Source organism: Sebastes umbrosus, chromosome 17, assembly GCF_015220745.1.
Source record: "Sebastes umbrosus isolate fSebUmb1 chromosome 17, fSebUmb1.pri, whole genome shotgun sequence".
NCBI classification, from domain to species: domain Eukaryota; kingdom Metazoa; phylum Chordata; class Actinopteri; order Perciformes; family Sebastidae; genus Sebastes; species Sebastes umbrosus.
Genome location: NC_051285.1, coordinates 13,671,260 through 13,691,370, shown reverse-complemented (window position 1 = coordinate 13,691,370; position 20,111 = coordinate 13,671,260). Strand labels below are relative to the sequence as shown.

The 20,111-nt window shown below is 40.9% G+C and overlaps 1 protein-coding gene across 7 annotated transcripts in view; it reads right to left on the bottom strand.

The window, feature by feature from the left end:
* nbeaa (neurobeachin a) overlaps positions 1–20,111 on the bottom strand; it is a 109,118-nt gene that overhangs the window by 61,201 nt on the left and 27,806 nt on the right. For all 7 annotated transcript variants that reach the window (XM_037747857.1, XM_037747858.1, XM_037747851.1 and 4 more), the window contains exons 2-8: positions 14,974–15,205; positions 12,172–12,272; positions 8,738–8,833; positions 8,364–8,485; positions 4,090–4,216; positions 2,511–2,630; positions 1,080–1,226 (exon numbers count right to left, since the gene is read on the bottom strand). In XM_037747857.1, coding sequence (XP_037603785.1) covers positions 1,080–1,226; positions 2,511–2,630; positions 4,090–4,216; positions 8,364–8,485; positions 8,738–8,833; positions 12,172–12,272; positions 14,974–15,205 — 945 coding nt within the window. The remainder of the gene's footprint in view (positions 1–1,079; positions 1,227–2,510; positions 2,631–4,089; positions 4,217–8,363; positions 8,486–8,737; positions 8,834–12,171; positions 12,273–14,973; positions 15,206–20,111) is intronic.

Here is a 20,111-nt window from a genome sequence, read left to right as displayed (position 1 = left end):
AACACAAAACAATGACATATATTGTCCAGAAACCCTCACAGGTGCTGCATTTAGCATAAAAATATGCTCAAATAATAACATGTCAAAATGAAGCCCAACAGGCAACAACAGCTGTTAGGTTGTCAGTGTGCTGACTTGACTATGACTTGCCCCAAACTGCATGTGATTATCATAAAGTGGACATGTCTTTGAAAACAGCCATACCAGTTTTTCCTCGCCAAAATTTAGCATAAGTTTGGAGCGTTATTTAACCTCCTTTGCAACAAGCTAGTATGACATGGTTGGTACCAATGGATTCCTTAGGTTTAGTTTAGGTGTAGTTTCACAGGATGCCAGTATCTTCACTCTAGCATTAAAACTGAGTCACGTTAATGCGTTAAAGAAATTAGTGGCGTTAAAACGAATTTGCATTAACGGATTATTATCACGTTACTTTGACAGCCCTAATATTTACATGTATAAAAGTAATGGATAAATGGTGAAATAGTTAGCTAAAAATGGCTAAACAGTTTAATTAGATATTGGTTAAATGCTGAAGTAGCAATAAGTAACAGATAAATGGTTGAAATACTTGACCGTTTTGTAAAAAGATCTTTTATTTACATACAAATCAGATCAAATGAACTAAATTGGAACATGACTTAATGACTTGTGTTGTTGATGAAGGGCTACTTGAGTTCATTATAGGGCTCTTGGGGGGGAACCACTGTTCTAGCCTACGCACAAATCAGTACACCTATTTGTCATAACACTCCAGCATAATGCACTATAAGAGAGGACCCACATGATGCAAAACTTTCAGTACATAAAACCTCAACCTACCAACCACAAAGGCACCCTGGCAACAATAACAAGCTATATTTCTGCGTTTGACAGCCCAGGAATGATTGATGGCCTCAACTACTTCTAGCCGACGACGTGAATGGGCGAAGACAGCATTAAGTAACACTGACAATGAAACCTTCAGATTGCCGGGATATTCTTCCCTGCCAAACGGTGCGTGACATTGATGCACAGTAAAGCGTACAGAGAATAGACAGTGCGGTGGGTGATAAGGTAGTACGTGGGCGCCGTCTCACCTTGTATCCTGGGCCAAGTTGGTGAATGGCAAAGATCTGAGCCGGGTTGAGAGCTTCACTGAATACGTAAATGGCTCCCAGCTGACCACAGAATACCCTGTTAGCATCCGCTGTCTCTGATGAACCCAGGAAACACTTGTCATAGCTCTGGAAAACAAAAGGTATAAACACAAGATTAGCTATCATATCAAACATTTCATATTTTCACAGCTGTCTTGCAAAGAGGGTTTAGGGTCATTTTGGAAGATGGACATTTTTCATTAATTATTCAATACTAAACAAATTCTAGCTTTGTTGAACTTGTAAACTACAGGTATGCCAGCCATAACTTCTCTCTCCTAGATTTTGTGATTTTCAGTGATTCTGCAGTGATGAACACAGTGGATGGTGAAAAAGCGGATAAACTTTTGATAGCTGCTCGTTTCTAATCACTCCGTTACAACTTTGCCATCACCTGATATTACATCCTTTCTGTCCACTAGCCTTTCATCTCCTCCGTCCCCCCTGACACCCTTTATCACAATGAGATCTTTACTCTTCTGCTTCTTCAAAGTGATGAAATATGTTTTTATCTTCATCCTCCAGGACAAAACAAACCCTGATAGCATCAACACATTTTCAGACTTGTTCTTTTACTCGTGTACTGTATGTTTTTCAGTCTTTCGGTGTGCTGCGTGAACTAGGAGACATTTTTACCCCAAAGCCGAGGAATTTCTTACAGAGACTAACAGCAGCCCTTGGTAATTGCAGCAATGTCAAGAGCCAACCGGGAAGGAAGTGTAATGAAGGCGCTGCTGCCACTGAGAGGTCAGGCTACCTGTCCCCTGCTAAATGGAAAAGTTGGAAGTCGGAGTTTGGGTGAGCTGTGCTGGAACGGGGCCCAAGGGCAACTCTGCCCCAGCTGACGAATGCAGAGGGCAATGCTCAAATGTTTGCCAATATCACAATAGGAGGGAAGAGTAGAGCCAGACCAACACCGGATATCTGAGGCTGGTACAGAGTAAAACATCTGGATAGCAACATATGATTTAATGTTTTTTTAGCAAAGATCAATCAAATGTGGTTAAGAGTTTTTTAATCCAGAAGCAGTTGAAAAAGAAACTCAATATTTCAACACATTCTCATCCCAACTCGTCACATACCGCCCTTTGGCGTCACTTTATTTTTGGCATCAAATGCCTATAGTTACCCTTGGTGTCACCTTAGGATTAAGCAACAAAACCACTTTACATGGCACATAAACAGCAGCCTCCTGGATGAAAGCCTTGTGTTTGTTGGACCCATCCATCTCCCCTGAATATTCATAACCGTCTCTGCGCCACAGTCTCCTATATCCTAAGTGTGTTTTCCCCCAAAAATTAATGTAATTGTTCTCCATCAAGATCAGAGCATATAAAAACACAATGCCTCTTTAATGAGCCAATATCTTACATCATTGGTGTTGACGTGCCAGGCCATGTCGCCGTAGGAGACCAGTTGACCGTTGACATAGCAACGGATCTCGGAGTTCCTCCAGCGGTTGTAGATGTGGACGATGCTGATCATGTACCACTGGAAAATACAAAACAGAGATAAACAAGATGATAAATCTAAACAAAACAAACACATTAATATGCAACAATGCACCAACTTTAAGGATGAGAAAGTCAATTTTGATTGTTTTCCCTCAGGCTCTTAATATTTGAACGGCACAAGTGGCTGTTTCTCTTCAAAACTATTGTGTTGATTGGGGCATTTATGATGATTTTATTTTCCTCTTTATTATGTTTTTAAATGTTGTGTTTGAAAAAGTGTTACTCTGCCTGCCTTAAAGGGTTTATATTGTTTGTTGTTTTTGTATATAATTTTGAACAAATGTTTTGTTTGCACCTTTGCACTTGTTATTTAATAAACAGAAATGTTTGGGTAATATTGATACGAGCCTCCTGCTGTGCAATGATTCATTTTATATTTTTTGTACTACTATTTGTTTGTATCAAGATGTCTGGCTTAGTCAAAATTCATGGCTTTGCAATACTGAGAATGCTTCCTCTAACAGCATTAGCTCTCTATAAGAGGGTTAGCCAACATAGAAGATTACAATGTGTTAACCTCATTCCTTCGCTAAAACTCTCTTCCAAAGCCATCCCTTTTGCTCACCTTAATATACCATTAATAGTGTGCATGTGTGTACGTGTACGTATGTGTGTGTCTTGATTAGAAAGCATCTTCCCTGGTGACAATACACACAGGTTCCCTGGAGGGAAGACTAAAATGGGGAGGAAGACGGTGTGGGGGGAGGAGAAGCTAGAATTTTTTGCTGGTGTATGCATAGCTTAGGAGTGGACAATACCACACGTGCGTGCAAGCACACATACACACACACATTAACACATGCATGCCATGGACAAAATGCTGTGAGACATGGTGACTTATAAATTGATCAAATGGAACCACTGGGAACTTTGTTAGGCAGCGCAGTGATTCTACTGGGTCAGCAAATACTGCAGAAGGCCATCTCGTCAATGTGTTTATGTGTGCATGCAAGGGTGTGTGTGTGTGTGTGTGTGTGTGTGTGTGTGTGTGTAGAACAGTAGCAGTATGCTGACAGTGCAGTGGAGGGGCAGTGTGCAGGTCTTAATTGACAGACCTTATCTACACTCATCAACACTCCAAGTGAGTGCAAGGATGGACAGAAGAAGAAAGCAGTAACACACTCCTGCATCCACATCCTGCTGTTTACCTATCCGCTATGTTTTCTCTTCTGTGAAGTGTCTTATTTCACTCATAGTGCATTGCGCAACAGGCTATCTAAGTCAGGCTTACATTAGTCACTCATAGGGAAGCTTTACGCATCAGGTAAATTTAAGTGTCTAAAGCCAGTCTGACTTAAAGTTATATTTAAGACAAAGACTAGATTTATTTGAATGCAACTGGGTCTAGATGCTGTGTCATCTAACAAGTGGCACAGGGGTTACGAAAGTCTGCACTGACTAAAAATTGTTGGTTTGGTCGGTGTGTTTTCTCTTACCTTGCGGGGTTGGAAATCATATTTCACACAGTGCTGAAAGCCTTTTCCTTTTGACTTCAACGATGTCACGATGAGACAGTTTCCCACAAAGTGAGCGGAGTAACCTATTCCTTTACTGGTGCGAAAACTGTGGGAGAATCAGACAGAGTCATGTCAGTTTATCAATTCAAGGTCTGTGTTTGAAAATAACGCTTTCAGTCAAAAACATAATGGCTCTGAATTAAAACTAATTATGGTAATTCTTAATGAATGGTGCAACATTTGAGCATCTGTGAGACTAAATGACACGTTCATCGTTGAGTTTCATTAGATTTGAGTGAAAAATTAATGACTTGACATTTTTTAATAGATATCACAACAAAGTAAAGCAAACATTTGTCAAATAAATTACATTTTGACCGTGTTGTCTGGTTTGATTTGTAAGACCAGCTGTATTGTAAATTATATAATACTTTTGTTTCCACTATAACTGCAAAAGGTCAGCTATATCAAAGGAAGTCAACCATTTTTCACAGATAAAATTGTACCAAAAGAAATCCTCCCAACCAAACCACAAGCAGGGCAAATTTCACACTCACGTATTGCCCTATTCAAGCCAATACCAGTCATAAAAAGCAGGATTTTAAAGTATTTTTTTTGCAGCACACCGGGGGTCCCAGATCACAGGTGGAAAAATACTACTAAACCCCTTCCCTCCTATTTTTCCCTCCATAATGTTTCTCTTCCCGCACTGGTAACCTCCACGTTAAACCCTGTCTCGCAGCTAAGCTTCTTCACGAAAACAACAACACTTTCACTTCTAAAACAGGCCCAGAAGGATCACACACAGCAGAGCCAGAGAGCAGATATAAATCCCTCTCAAGTGAATCCCTGGTGCACGTTAGGAGAGCACATAGTGCGTTATCGCGGCCTTCATGCTGCTGCGGAGGCCACTATAAGACATGCGGCTGGAGTAGCAGCTGCATCTGGGGGAGGATGATAAGACCTGGGCAAGACGAGAGGGGGGCTCCCTCCCGCTCTCGCTCCATACTTTACCATGACAACTTGACAAACGGTTACTAAGGCAATAGGATTACACCCTGACACTTTTCATGATCAGAGCTCATCCCTGCGATGGTATGGAATATACGGATGCACAAAACCATTCTGTTCATAATGAATTAAAGTTTCACTGTGAGGGAAGAAGAGGTGAAGGGAGGACGCCGCTGGTTAGCGACACAGAGTGAAGAGGTGGAGGAAAGAAGACGAGCAGCGGAGTAAAGGAGTTCAATTAAATAAAAGGTCAGAGCTAATGAAGCTTCATAGTGGCCAACGGCTTGCACTTACAACGCCAACGTCGAGGCCAGCGAGGTCCAGGGCTGCATGACGAGCGGAGGCATCCACCCAGCGGCGCACTCATAATGGAGTGCCTTGGCATTTAAAGTTACGTTCTAATTCATTATCTGTTTATCTATTAACTTCATGTCCGAGTCATTCAGTCCGACGAGTTAAATGTTTATTATGTATCAGTAAAGGAACTCTGTTGAATATTTATGCTGAATTTATTGTTCAGAAAGAAGTTGCAGAAAAGTTTTAAAGACAAGATTGGTTCAGAAATTCTTTATATTGGACAGTCAATCCCAAAGACAGGTGGGACGCAGGAGATTTTATTAGGGCCTTTTAATATTTATATCTGCGGTACACCTTTGAGCCACATGAGAAAGCCTGATAATGATAATAATGAATCAAATATGAGATGTTAGCGTACAAAATTCGCTCTTCTCCTGATTTATAGATAAGGCCTATTGTGAATTGGGTTGCAATGGTTTGTCATTCTTAAAAAGTGGATCCCCAGAAAAGAAGTTTGGGAAACACTGTTGTACAAGGTGTATTCAGCTTTGTGATCAGTTCTGTGTCTGAGACCAACAGATCTTTGGTTGACTGATATGAAACTAGATGAACACCTTAACACTCCCGACAATAGAAAAACCTTTGATTTTTGGTAGCGATGAAACAATTGATCAATTAAAAAAAGTAATTGATTAAGGCCACGATCAGACAGAATGCATTTTAGCAGCCGCGGGCGTTTTTGGAAGCACTCTGCGCGCTGCTTTTGCGTTGCTGAGGGCTTTGCGTTTATCCACTCTGTGTGCCTCGCGTTTTTGCAGTAGCGCCCTGAATGCCTCGAGTTGTTTAAATTCAGCTCAGAGCGGAAAAGTGCCCGACGTCATTAGCGTTTTTTCTCACTGTGATTCTGCTGGATACCCGGAGCTTTATGACTTTACCAACCGTAGTTACCATGATCTGAACAGAAAACAGCAGGAGGCAAATCAGTGCGGCACTTGAGATTTCGGGTAAGATGTTTTCATTAATTTAAACTGTACTATTAAGTATTTGGGTCACGTACAGTTCATGGTTTGTAACAAGGCAACGTTAGCACTCATTTGATGGTTGCCTAGCAACAGAAAAAAAAATTAAAAGACGGAGCAAACTGCCAAAAACGCTCTTTCTATTGTGGCAACAAAAAGGCAGTGTGGCGCGTCTCGCATTTTCTACCTGTAAAACGTGCTCTGTCTGATCTGTCTGAAGTCATTTATCAGACATACTGTAAATGCCACACATTATCTGAATAGAGCTTCTCAGATGTAAGGATGTGTTGCTTTTCTTGGTTTTATGTAATTGTAAATTTGGCATTTGATAGGCTAAATTATCAATTGTTTAAAAGAAAAAATAACTGATGTATGAAGCAATACGGCAGTTGTACATTTTGCTGATCCTATGACCTTTGCTTTGGCTCCACCATCAGGTTGAGCTTTCAATTTAAATGGAACACACATTCATGATCCTAAAAAAGTCACATCTCTTGGCGATCATCATGGCAACCCTCTTACAGCGCGGACACACCAGGAACGTCAGGAGCGCGTGGCGGCTGCGTTACCTGTTGTTTTTTATTTCGGCGTCCGTGTTAACAGGTAAGTGCAGCCACAATACCCGTGTCGGACACACGCACATCTCAGCTGCGTCTCTTCTAGAGAATAGAGGTCTTGCCTATTTTTGACGCGTGCCACTCGCGTCTCATAGCAGCAACAGACAGTGAAAGTGATCTATTGACTGTATATTGACATCATACCAGCAAGATTACTACAGTTTCGAGGTCTATCTGTAGAATATGTTACGAAGGCGGAAAAAAAGTAAAGACTTATTTTTTAAATCAACACTTCCTGCTTTCATTTCAAAATAAAAGCCCTCAAGCGTTTTTTTCTGTGGACAGAATTCCTTCATTTTTTAACACAAGGCTTTTATTCTGAAATATGAGCAATCAGTGCTGTGGAACATGCAGTGACTTGGAGAGCTCCATGAATGAATATAGTACGGTGTTTTAATTGTGGATTATTACTATTAATTGCAAATTACCACACAGAAAGAAAGGGCTGACAGCAGCAGCTGCAGAAGCAGAAACGCAGCAGACACGCAGCTGACACCCAGCTGAAATGCAGCTGGTGTGAACGCCGGACGCGTGAATCACGCAGCCACCACGCCACGCAGCCGCCACGCGCTCCTGAAGTTCCTGGTGTGTCCGAGGCTTTAAACATCCTAGAACCCATCAGCAGGTCTGCACATAAGTCTTCAGTCACCTACCCTGTGACGTGTTGACAGCTAATGTGGGAGATTATTCGGTCTGAGCAAAAGTCTACAGTCCATTGAGTGCTTTCTCGCACTTTGATTAAGTACAGTGCACTCACCCTCAACCTTTCATTTATGTTGACTTCACTTAGTTTCTTCTTACTTTAACCAGAATGCCTTTTGGCATCCAGAAAGAATAGGCCTGAACTTGCTTTATTCAGCTGTGTGCTTTTCTTTGCCTGGATCAATAGTGATGGCAGAAGCAAGAGAGGCAGTTTGTACGGTCAACAAGGGTACACAACAAGTAAAATCTCTTAAAGCAGTGCTGGTTTGAGAACTACTGTTGGTAGAAAAGCTAGTATTTCTAAATCTTTTTTTCTCTGTACGAGTCCTAAAAACGGAGAGTCTACAAAGAAACCTCTTCATCTGTGATCCTGAAGGACTGACACAAAAACCTGATGTTTACCATTGATCTTTTTGATTCCTCTGTAACTGCGCTGGCAAAAATATCATGGGGTCACATAACAGGCAAAGAAATGAAAGATTCATGGCCAATAGAAATACTCTGACAGTGCTGAAGTGTTGAGGATTTTTTTTAAGATGCTTTCAGTCCCATTACAAGGATTTTATTTTCATTATGTAACAGTCTAGATGAATGGTGTTCTACTTACCAATAGAGGTATGGTTTGTCTTTATCCACATTGATGTTGTTTAGTGGATCTTGTCTGAACCAAGTGTTGATGGTGAATCCGTTCTGGTAAGGCCATTTGGCAATTGGCGGCAATGCTATGGCCTGAGAGGGGGGGGGATACACACATCAAATCAGCTCTTGCCAATGTTTATAGCAATCAATATACCACTCAGTCAGTCATTATTTGCTTTTCACCATTCAACTCCTTGCACTGGTGGAGCAAAGTGCCAATTAAGATGATGAAGAATGCCTTGAACAACACTTTAGCAATTTGGCTGCATGAAGAATAAATTTGGCTGTTTTTTGATAATGACGCTCAAGTGTCAGGTGTGTTTGTCTGTTGGTTAGTCTCACCGCCGCACTGCGTCCTGGGAAGTTGAAGAAGGTATCAGGACCATGTCTCTGAGGCATCTGGTTCAACACTGACAAGAGCTTGATGGCATGTCTCGGCTGGAAGAGAGGAGAGAGCGATTGTCATCATTATACGCTATCTGCCAACTATCAGAGGCACAGGGGGGAGACTGTTCAAAAAAACAAAAACATGATGTGACATCACATCTCTACCACAACCCCACTGGATCAATAACTCTTCAATCACCTCCGCCCTCCCCCTGACAACACCTCATCAATACCATGGCAACCCTTAATCGATCTGTCTCTAGAGAGGGCTGCTGGGGGAGGAGAAATTGGAAAAGACTGGGAAATAGGAAGTGAGGTGGATGGGGTTGGAGTAGTTATTAGACAGAGGAGGTAGAAACTAGAGAGGGCTGAAGGGATGGATGATGGTCTTGCTATGGAGCACTGATCAGTGACCAGGGGTTGTTGATTGTGGTTGTCCTGGAGTGCGAGTAGAGGGGAGATTGACGACAAGGGACGGGGGTGTATTGACTTATCTAGTGGACACCAGCAGCTGCCAAGGAATCACACAGCACAGCCTGCACCTCGCTAACCCAACAAGTGAGCAGGGATGGCAGAGGAGAAGATTTTGCCTCGCAGAACCATCCCAAATGGCCACAGTTCAGTTTTAAAACATCAACTAAACCTAGTGACGGGCCAATCAGCAAACTGCAGGGAGCAGTTAAGATGACAACAACAAGTAGCACTTTAAGAGGAATTTGTACTAAGCGCTCCCAACGCTCAACTCCTGAATTATCTCATTAAGAGGTTCTACAAGTAAACTTGGCATTATATCTCTAAAAGTAAGCACAAATCAGCAATTGCAAGGACTATTTCTGACAATTTTTGGGCATAATTTAGGGGAAATTCTACAATTAACAGTGTAAAATTGTGTATTTTCAGGTTGAAAGCCTGACGGTGTAAGTAAGAGTGGTTCAGGTTGATGTTTAAGTGAAGGAGAAAACTTATGAATCAAACTATGTCTGGACCGCTGACAGTAACAACAATCAAAGAAAAATGCCTATTTGGCAGCACACAATAAGAAACGTTTCTGGACAGGCTGTGCAAAGGGAGAGAAAGTTAGAGACGAGGAGATGTTGTGGCCGACTGGAATCTCCATTTAACTGGTGAAAAAGACTAACAGAGGGGAAGAAGAAAAAATGAGACGTTGAGCAACGCATTTTCTCCTGTGGAGGTGCGTGGTAGTTATTAATAGAAGATGGTGGTTATATGTATATAGAGCATATATTGTATATAAAGATGGACGACATGACAGCTCCCCAAAAGTGAAGCCAAAACATCTTGATTGCCCCCTGGTGGCTGGCTGCAGTATAGATTTTACACGCCGCCCCCTCGGATGAGACATGAGCCAAACTAAAAAGTCAAAGTCCATGTCAAATACATTTTTCCCAAAGACGTTTTCTGTCATTTTAGGTAGATCTTATCACGCTGATGTATGTTCAAGTGTTAATTTTTCTGATAAGTTTGGTTTTAATTAGTTATTTGATGCTATAAAAAGGGGGTGAAACGTCATAATTGACAGCTGTGATTGACAGCTGCCCTGAGTAGTCGCAGCAGGAGGCTCGGGAAATGTACAAGAGAGGAGATGTAACTATAACTTTCCATAACCATCACAAGTCTGTGTATTAGAATATGTGTCAATTTGATAATAATGTAGTTATAGAGATATTATGGTTAGTTGTTTTGTCATTCTAGCCAAACAGCTACCGTGGTGCTAACGTAGCAGCTAGTTGGCTAACGCTAACAAGCTGCTGCCGTGCTCGGATCGTGATTGGCTCTGGCGGATGTGTGGGTGGGACCTCGATACCGTGGCTCCAGCCCCCCCGATCACTAGTGCACAGACTCTGGCTCCAAATGATGTCAAAATCTCAAGATGACAGCTTCCATATCCGGGATATTTTGACTCACTTTTGTACAGTGGGAGGAAGAGGAGACATGTCGTCCATCAATAGATACAGTCTATGATATAGAGTGTGAATATATGGCAGGGTGTTGCTGAAAAAATGTCAACCATCCCAAAGGGACTCACACCTGGAGTAAAATAATACTGAATTCACAATGTGTTTCACCTTCACAGCTGATTAGACTGCCGCTGTTTTTTTTCTACCATGGTTCTATCACTCAACAAAAATAACACACTCAAACCTCTGTTGCATTAATAATGTTGATTACGAGAGACAAAAATGTTAAACGGGAGCTTAATTGCCCTTGTCTTGACATACACTCGCAAATCAATCCAAATATACACACACACATAGACACCCATCCTCTATTATTCTAGTCTATTAGCACAACCATCCCATTAAGTGGCATCCAGACTAATGACATACAAACAAGCTCATGCTGTATAATTAATCTAGTATAAAATAAATTAAGCTTCCCCCACTATTAATTGTGGAATACTGGCATATCAGAAAAAAAGGAAATGTCTCCTTTTTTAGCAGCAATGTGAAATCCTGAGTCTCTTTTGATTTTAAAACAATAAAACATTAAATTACAGTTATAATGACACAATAATCGTCAATTTAGGCATGTTTCCAGAGTTAATCTAGAGTGAAATGTTTCTTTTACTTTGTACTAGAGAACATTTAAATAGCCACTGTAGCCAATCATGTATGCAAACTTTGGTTAAGTTAACAAAGTTAAAATAGACAAAAAAAGTGAGTTTTTGTGAATGTATCGGTTTCTCTGCTGCCATCAGGGACACCAAGGGGGTTTGAATTGAAGCTCCATTTCCCACTGCAGTGGGAGAAGCATAAGTGATTTTTCAGTATAAAATATATATTAGGGCTGTCAAAGTTAACGATACGCGATAACGTGTTAACAGAAATTCATTTGACGTCACTAATTTCTTTAACCAATTAACCCAACTTGTGATTTTTAGCGAGCTCAGTTTGAAAGCTAGAGTGAAGATACTGGTATCAAATGAAACTAGAAAATCTTGGTACCAACCATGTCATACTAGCTTTGTCATTGTTTTGTGCTTATGCTTTATATATATATATATATATATATATATATATATATATATTTGTATAAAGTAGCATATTTGCCCACTCCCATGTTGATCAGAGTATTAAATACTTGACAAATCTCCGTTTAAGGTACATTTCGAACAGATAAAACTATGGAAAATCATGAAACTAATCGTGATTAAATATTTAAATTTATTGACAGCCCTAATATGTATACTGTATATAAAACAATTTATAATGATGATGTTATTATTGTTTTTCCTCTGTTTTGAAATGTTAATGTTTGCTGCCCAGCAGCTGATAGATGTGAATGTGTCTTTAAGTAAAAATATTACTGTGGTCATAATAACAACAACACACACAATCTAAAACTCTTTTAAGAGTCCACCAACTTACCCAGATGCCGTTGTCTCCCCTCAGCATACTGAAGAGCAGCTTCAGCTCCTTGACTGTGATGCTGTAACTGGCCATAACTCCCAGCATGTCCACCAGGAGGTCTGAGAAAACACAGGCAGAAGCAGATACAGTGAGCAACAGAGAGCAGAAACAACCACAATATAAATGTGTGTGTTCTCGTATGTGTGTGTGTGTGAGTCAGCCCTCTGCTGACACTTCTCTGATAAAATAAGGTGAGGTCATTAATATCTGCAGTCAAAATGCAAGTGTGTTCCAAGTGCTCAAAGCTCCTCTACAGTATACAATAATACACACAACCTTGAATCTCGAGCAGAGCTGCTGTGCACAGCATTACTTAATACCTTGACTGCGTACACCACAATGTGAATTCTTGTTGCCTTAGTATATATAGATTTTAATACGTCAGGTAATATGAGGCCAAACATACTGAGAAAGTGTCAAGTACCCTCAGCAACTATAGCTAAACAGACAAATACAGACAACAGTGACAGGCTTGCATATTGTGTACAAGAGGCTTGTTAATGAATATTATTACATACTGTATCAATAAACTGATACCAGATACTCATATCTTTAAATAAATTAATAATATGGAAAAAATACCTACCAACATCTTGTATAAAACCACAAATGTAAAATCAAAAATATATTTCTTGGTCGATCAGTGACTGTTTCCCCCTGCTTCTAGTCTTTATACTAAGCTAAGCTAATCTCCTGCTGGCTCCAGCTTCATATTTAACATACAGACATTTAAAGCTGCAGTGTGTAGATTTGGCGGCATCTAGCCACGAGGCTGCAGATTGCAAACAACTGAAAACTTCTCCCGTGTGCCAAGCGTGTTGGAAACTACAGTGGTAGATGCAAAAAAAAAAAAAATTTAAACGCGAACAGCCCTATCTAGAGCCAGTGTTTGGTTTGTCCATTCTGGGTTACTGTAGAAACATGGAGGCCGGCTCCATGAAGAGGACCCACTCTGTATGGAAATATAAACAGCTCATTCTAAGGTAATGAAAACACAACGATACTTATTTTCAGGTGAGTATACACTAAAGAAAACATACGTATTAATATCATATTCCATATCTGCCAAAAAAAACAACTAAATGTTACACACAGTCTCTTTAGAAAGTGGTATCAATCTTCTCATCTAACTCTCACCAAGAAGGTAAAAAAGTGTATTTCCCAAAATGTAGTCCTTTAATTTGTTCCCATTTTAACAGGCGATAATAACCACCTGTCAACAGCCTCACTAATGCTGCAAAAGGTTAATGACTACGTGTCGTAAAATTGACAAAAACAAGATTGCAAAAGTATTTCCCTCTGAATATTCAGGCAGATAATTAAAAAGTACATTTTGTTAAAAGACAATTTGTTAGTCAAAATGACCTAACTGCCTCATTGACTTTCACTTTACACAGATCAGAAGCACATCGGTGTGGATGTGGTACCGCACAGCCCTCTCAGAGGGAGGCAATCTGCTTACAAAGGCTCTTCTTTCCCATTAGGCCTGCTAGATATGAATAGAGTCTTCCCACAATATTTCATTAGCCAGAGCCCAGCGATAGGGAATATAGCAGAAGGCTAGCTCACCGAGGTGCTCGGTATGAGAGGAAAACGCAATACACAATGTCCTAGATTCAAAGCCCCTAAGCTCTGTTTTCGGTACGATCAATCCATGTAGGTCATTTTAAATAGTTTTTAAAAAGTGTTAGAATCGTGGATCACAAAAGGGAGTCTGTGACAATTGGTATTAAATTGATTGAAGCTGCATATGCTCTGCTGTGTTGAGCAGTAATAAGTCATAGGAGTTATAAAGCACATTATCCTGTGGGGGTAGGTAGGACAGAGAGGACGCTGATGGGAAGGGGAAGGAGAGGACATGCACTCCGAGGCATCATTAAAAGGGAAGTCAAGGTCAATGTGATCATGTAAAGAGGCGGCAGTGTATGTTCTGTTTTGCTATCAGGCCTTTCCGTACAAATCGCAGCACCCACAGAAACATACTGGGGTCATTACTCTGCTTCTGCTGCACCAGCGGGTTGTTATGGATGTCTGACTGCAGGGCAAACACGCACGCACACGTGAGATAGTTCGGTTGTGAAGAACAATTCAGAAGTGAGTGAAAGACATCTTCAACTATTGGATCTGAACTTGAAGTAAAAAGCACAACGTAAAAGTTCTTCTTATTCACAACGATAAATGGTCCAAACTAGGGCTGTGTATGGGCAAGAATCTGGCAATACTATACGTATCATGATACAGGGGTTACAATTCAATATATTGCAATATATTGTGATACTGTAAGCAAAGTGATATATTGTGATTTTAAAAAAAAATAAAATTAAAAAGAATAGATGCTACATAGACCGTTTGATCGGAGTTCGCGAGTGATTGACAGCCGGCTTATAGACGGCAGCTGGACGGCAGACTCCAGCTCGGCTCTGATTGGTTGTTTTCCTCCGGTCTGTGAAATCTTGCAAATGCCATTAGGAGCACCGGAGGACACCAGAGGACACAGAGGTAAATGTTTTTTTCCAGATTACCTGTCAGGATATAGTGACCATTTATAAAAATATTTTTTTTTTTAAATCATATTTGCGCCAATTCTACCCACTGCAGCTGTGATGACTTGTTGGAGTTGTGTGGAAACATCATTTCATGTGTGGTTGTGTTCACATTTCAACATATGACCCCATTTGCATATGAACATATGATTTTTTTTTCTGTCATTGTGCATTCAGTGTCTTTATGCAAACGCTCATAAATGGACAGTTGCGTCACCTGCGATCATGTCGTCCACGGTGCTCATCTTGAGCAGCACCTGCTGGATGAGCCCGACCTCGGTGCTGGTCTGCAGGTTGCGCACGCTCTTGCGGAGGATGGCGGTGAACATGCTCCAGATCTCGGCCTGGCACGTCACCTCGCAGTGGGACAGCAGCTCCACCATGCAACCGATGCTCTCCGCCTCCTGGATGATGAAGTTCATCTCCAGGTCAAACTCGCCACCCACCAGCTGGAGGAGGGTGAGGGAGAGGGAGGAGGAGGAGGAGGGACATGGTTTAGGAGGCAGGGAAGGGCAGAGAACCGATGTTAAGGAGGGTGGATGGTGGAGGTGTTAGGATGGAGAGAAGGAAAAAGAGGGGGAGGGCGGTGAAGCAAGTGGGAGGAGAGAGAGAACAAAAAAAAGAGAATGATTTAGTGAAGCATTTAACCTTTTGTCTGTAGTAGAGGTAAGCCTGGCGTCTGATGGATGCTGATTATGGTTAGGAAAGCATTTCTTGTGCCGGGGGCCGCACATACTGCAACAAATAAATGTCCTTCATCTGTCCACACACACACACGTACACACACCACATCTCCTCTTCTGCTCTAATGTGAGGAGCGTAGCACTCTCCTCTGTGAACTACAATTGCTCTCAAAATACAGCAGGCATAAAAATGGCCCCCTCTACTGCCTCAAATACACACATAACCAAGCAAGAACACACAGACACCGATTAATACACATTTTCAGTCTCTGTCCTCTCAGGTAGCATTAGTCAGAGGACATAATACTTTTAAAATCAAGTGCAAATGTCCTGTCTCCTAATGGCTGCCGGTGCACTATAATTACTTGTGAGAGTACAGCCTTCATATCGCCGTGCCTCACATACACACACTTGCACACTCGTGCAATACACGAACACAAGCATACCCACGCAGTTCATCCTCAGCATACTACACTATCCAGGCAATGGTAGCCATGGCAACCAAAAAGCTAAGAGACCGCCATTGAGGTTATTAAATCAGATGGAACAGAAACATGCAATAGGTTATGAGAAGCTAGCAGACCAAAGATTACAAAGCGACCGAGTCGGACTGTGATTGTGGTCTCTGCACAGGCAGAGAGAATGAAAGTAAAGGATAAGTCAAGTACAGTCAGTGTGTTTCACAATGAGATGAAAAGGAGAGAGTAGTCCACAGCTATCTGAAGAGAATGAGAGAATGAGTGGTGTCGGTGAATAACAGGGTCAGGGTCAAATTGCATCCATTCAGAAATGAAAACTGAATCTTCATTGTGTTCAATAAAGGGTTAATTCTCCATAATTCATTCTGCGTTGAGGCTAAATAACCTTCTCAATAATCTAAATAAACTAGGGCTGAGAATTCATTCAATATTATTGTCTGTGCGCTCTCGGTTAACCCGTGTCTTAATGAAATGATGAGATTTTTTTTTCCGGATTTATTGCATAATAGTGGAACACATTGCTGGCTTGAACATCACCAGCTGAGCCATCTCCATGACAACTGAGCAAACTCCATCCGCTGTCAAAGCTGGTTGAAAGCTCTGGAAAAAGTTAGGAATTACCTTGAGTTGAGAATATAGTATATTATCAAATACATTGTATAACTTTATATGTGATATTGCCCTCATTTGCTACATTGTGATAAATATGTATATAATTCATCATTTAATTTCAGACCTTTCAAGAATTTAAAGGACCAATGTGTAACAATTAGGCGGATCTATTGGCAGAAATGGAATATAATATCAATAAGGACGTTTTCTTTAGTGTATAATCAAGTGATAATGGGAAGCGTTGGGTTTTCGTTATCTTAGAATAAGCCATTTATATCTACATAGGGAGCGGGTCCTCTCTCCACGGAGTCCGCCTTCATTCGGTTGTTCTTAGCTTCACTTCTTATATACAGTCTATGGTTTTATGTGACTTAGCAAATAAATTATATTTACTGACATTTCTGTAGAGATTTATGCTACATTAGGATGGAAACCTGTCCGTGGTCTTGCTTTAAAGAAGATGTTTGGATTTAATTGAAATAAAACTGACCCCAACCCTGATGTACGCACCTTGCAAGAAAACAAAGAAAATCAAGGGCAAAGGATGGTCTCTTCGATAGGCCCGTATATAATATTATTGACATTAAATGGAACATTAGCTGCAGCACCCATTAGCAAAGCCAGCATTCATTACATGCTGGCCCATCTACAGACTTGGTTTTCAGCCCCAGTGAGACCTTTAAGATTGTGGGCCGTGGCTTTCTCCATGCCTTTAATTTCACTAATATGGCCTTACTTATGATTGATCAGGTTTTAGACTTGGGTATCCTATTTCTCTCACTTCTCTCTCTCATTCTGTCCCTTTCCCTCTCCTCTCCTTTCTCAGTAAAGTGAATTGATCCAGTGCACTCTGCGAACGCACTAGCACAGATTAGAGAGGACCTCTGAACAAGGCATGGAATAAAAGGGGGAAGAATTAATTCATCCCACATCGAATTTTCCCCTCTCCTCTGAGGTTCCCAATTATAGAACACGCTGGGGACCACTGCGTCCTACAACATCTATATAACCTGCCAGTCTGAAGGTGCTCGATACACCATGCAGCGGCAGCTTAAGAGGAGACAGCAAGGAGAGTCTTTGTGGAAAACTCGCTTGCAGATACGCTGCAACTTCGACACGGAAACACACACATCCCTGGGGCATATCTACATATGTACAGCACAAGCATAATCTCTCTATGCTCTGCACTTCCCACCGGTGTACAGAACATCACAGCAAGATGAGAGGGGTGATGCAAACGACGGCAACAAATAGGGTCTCGTGATCAACAATAGAGAGAAAAAGGAGGGCGAGCGCAGGAAACACAGGGGGGAGGAAAAGCAGGAAGTGCCCAGATAATTATTATCTCTCCTCCACCAGAAGCAACATCTGAAAAAGAAACTAAAGCCTTGGTGACACTGCCAAGAAGAGCCGCCTGGACCAAGATCATCAGGTGAGGTGACTTGAAGAGACAGATAGACAAAGAGAGATGGAAAAAAAAGAAAGGGCGTAGGAGAAAATATTCCTCGCTCACATCAAATATATGTTCTTCATTTCACATGGCATCCATAAAAATGATTGATGCTTGAGCATTTCCGCGTCCATTATTTGCTCGAGTGGGGCTTTTAATTGATGCATAAATAAACATGCTGACTAGATGGCAATAAGGTCGATCATGAGCAGCTTGAGCACACTTGAGCGCACTCGAGCGGCATCATCGTCGCCACTATGCATGCACACGGACAAAAGATTGCTAATTAGTTTTATGAGGGAACATGCTTGTTTTGCATAAACACTCGTAACCTCCGATCTCTTCCTTCAACACCGTACCCGTGCATCCACAATTTCAGTTCCCATCAATCGTCTTTGCGTCAGAAACCTACTGGGAAAATTCTCACAAAGAGGACGAGCAATCACATCAATGAGCATGCACAAGAGGCCTTTACTACCCCGACACGTACCCTGGTGGTTAAAGGACACACACTTAGACAGGGACCCACATTATGCCACTCGCCTCAGGATAAAGGGGCTTGGCAGTGCCACCCCCCCCTCTCTCCTCTGAGGCAGTGTGAGCACTGACCTCACTGTCTTCTTGGCAGCTGGTCGGAGACGTTTGTTTTGGCAGCACTATGACAATGATTGCTCCCCAAGTACTGCTCATGTCTGTATGTTCCATTCACAAAAAAAAAAAAAAAAAAAAAAACGGCAAGCGGGTGAGTCAAAGAACCTGTCGTCAAGCAGTTGCTAAGGAAGTGACATCCTCTTTCCCACGATCGATTCCACTGGGTTTTATAAACATTTGACAGGTACACAGGCTGGAAGGTTGGAATATGTTGCATATGAATGTGTTATATGCCTCTCTATGTATATTTGTGTGTGTATATGTATATATATTAGGGCTGTCAATCGATTAAAATATTTAATCGTGATTAATTGCATGATTGTCCATAGTTAATTGTGAATCACAGATTAATCGCATATTTTTCATCTATTCAAAATGTACCTTAAAGGGAGATTTAGCACGTATCTCATACTCTTATCAGCATGGGAGTGGGCAAATATGCTTGCTTAATGCAAACGTATGTATATATTTATTATTGAAAATCAACTAACAACACAAAACAATGACAAATATTGTCCAGAAATCCTCACAGGTACTTATTTAGCATTAAAAAACATGCTCAAATCATAACATGGCAAACTCAGGTCCAACAGGCAACAACAGCTGTCAGTGTGTCAGTGTGCTGACTTGACTATGACTTGACCCAAACTTCATGATTATCATAAAGTGGGCATATCTGTAAAGGGGAGACTTGTGGGTACTCATAGAACCCATTTTCATTCACATAATGAGGTCAGAGGTCAAGGGAAAATGCCAGTTTTTCCTCACAAAATTTGGTGTAAGTTTGGAGCATTATTTAGCCTCCTTTGCCACAAGCTAGTATGACATGGTTGGTACCAATGGGTTTCTTAGGTTTTCTAGTTTCATATGATACCATTATCTTCACACTTTAAAACTGAGCCCGTTACAACGTCCGATCGATATCGTAAGTTGCATTAATGCTTTAAAGAAATTAGTGAATTAAAACGAATTTGCGTTAACGCCTTATATTGTCTTATTATTGTGTTTTTTGTATATATAATTAGCTGCAACGATTAATCGAATTTTAGTAATTTTTTAAGGGGAAAAAAAGTCACAATTCTCTGATTATAGCTTCTTAAATGTGAATATTTTCTGGTTTCTTTACTCCTCTATGACAGTAAACTAAATATATTTGAGTTGTGGACAAAACAAGACATTTGAAGACGTCATATATATATATATATATATATATATATATATATATATATATATATATACACACACACACACATACATACATATGCAGTGCTCACACTAGAAATATACAAAACACATTAAAGACAGCAAAATATTGAATATAATATTCCTCTTGGGTTGTGACTAGACATAAACTTTATTTCTTACTTCTGAGAATTGAGTGTATCATGATTGACCTTGAAACACTTTCAGCAACAGTCTGAAATGTAAGAATATCTTCGACTGGGTTCATCACTGATGACTAATACTCATATTGTGGAGG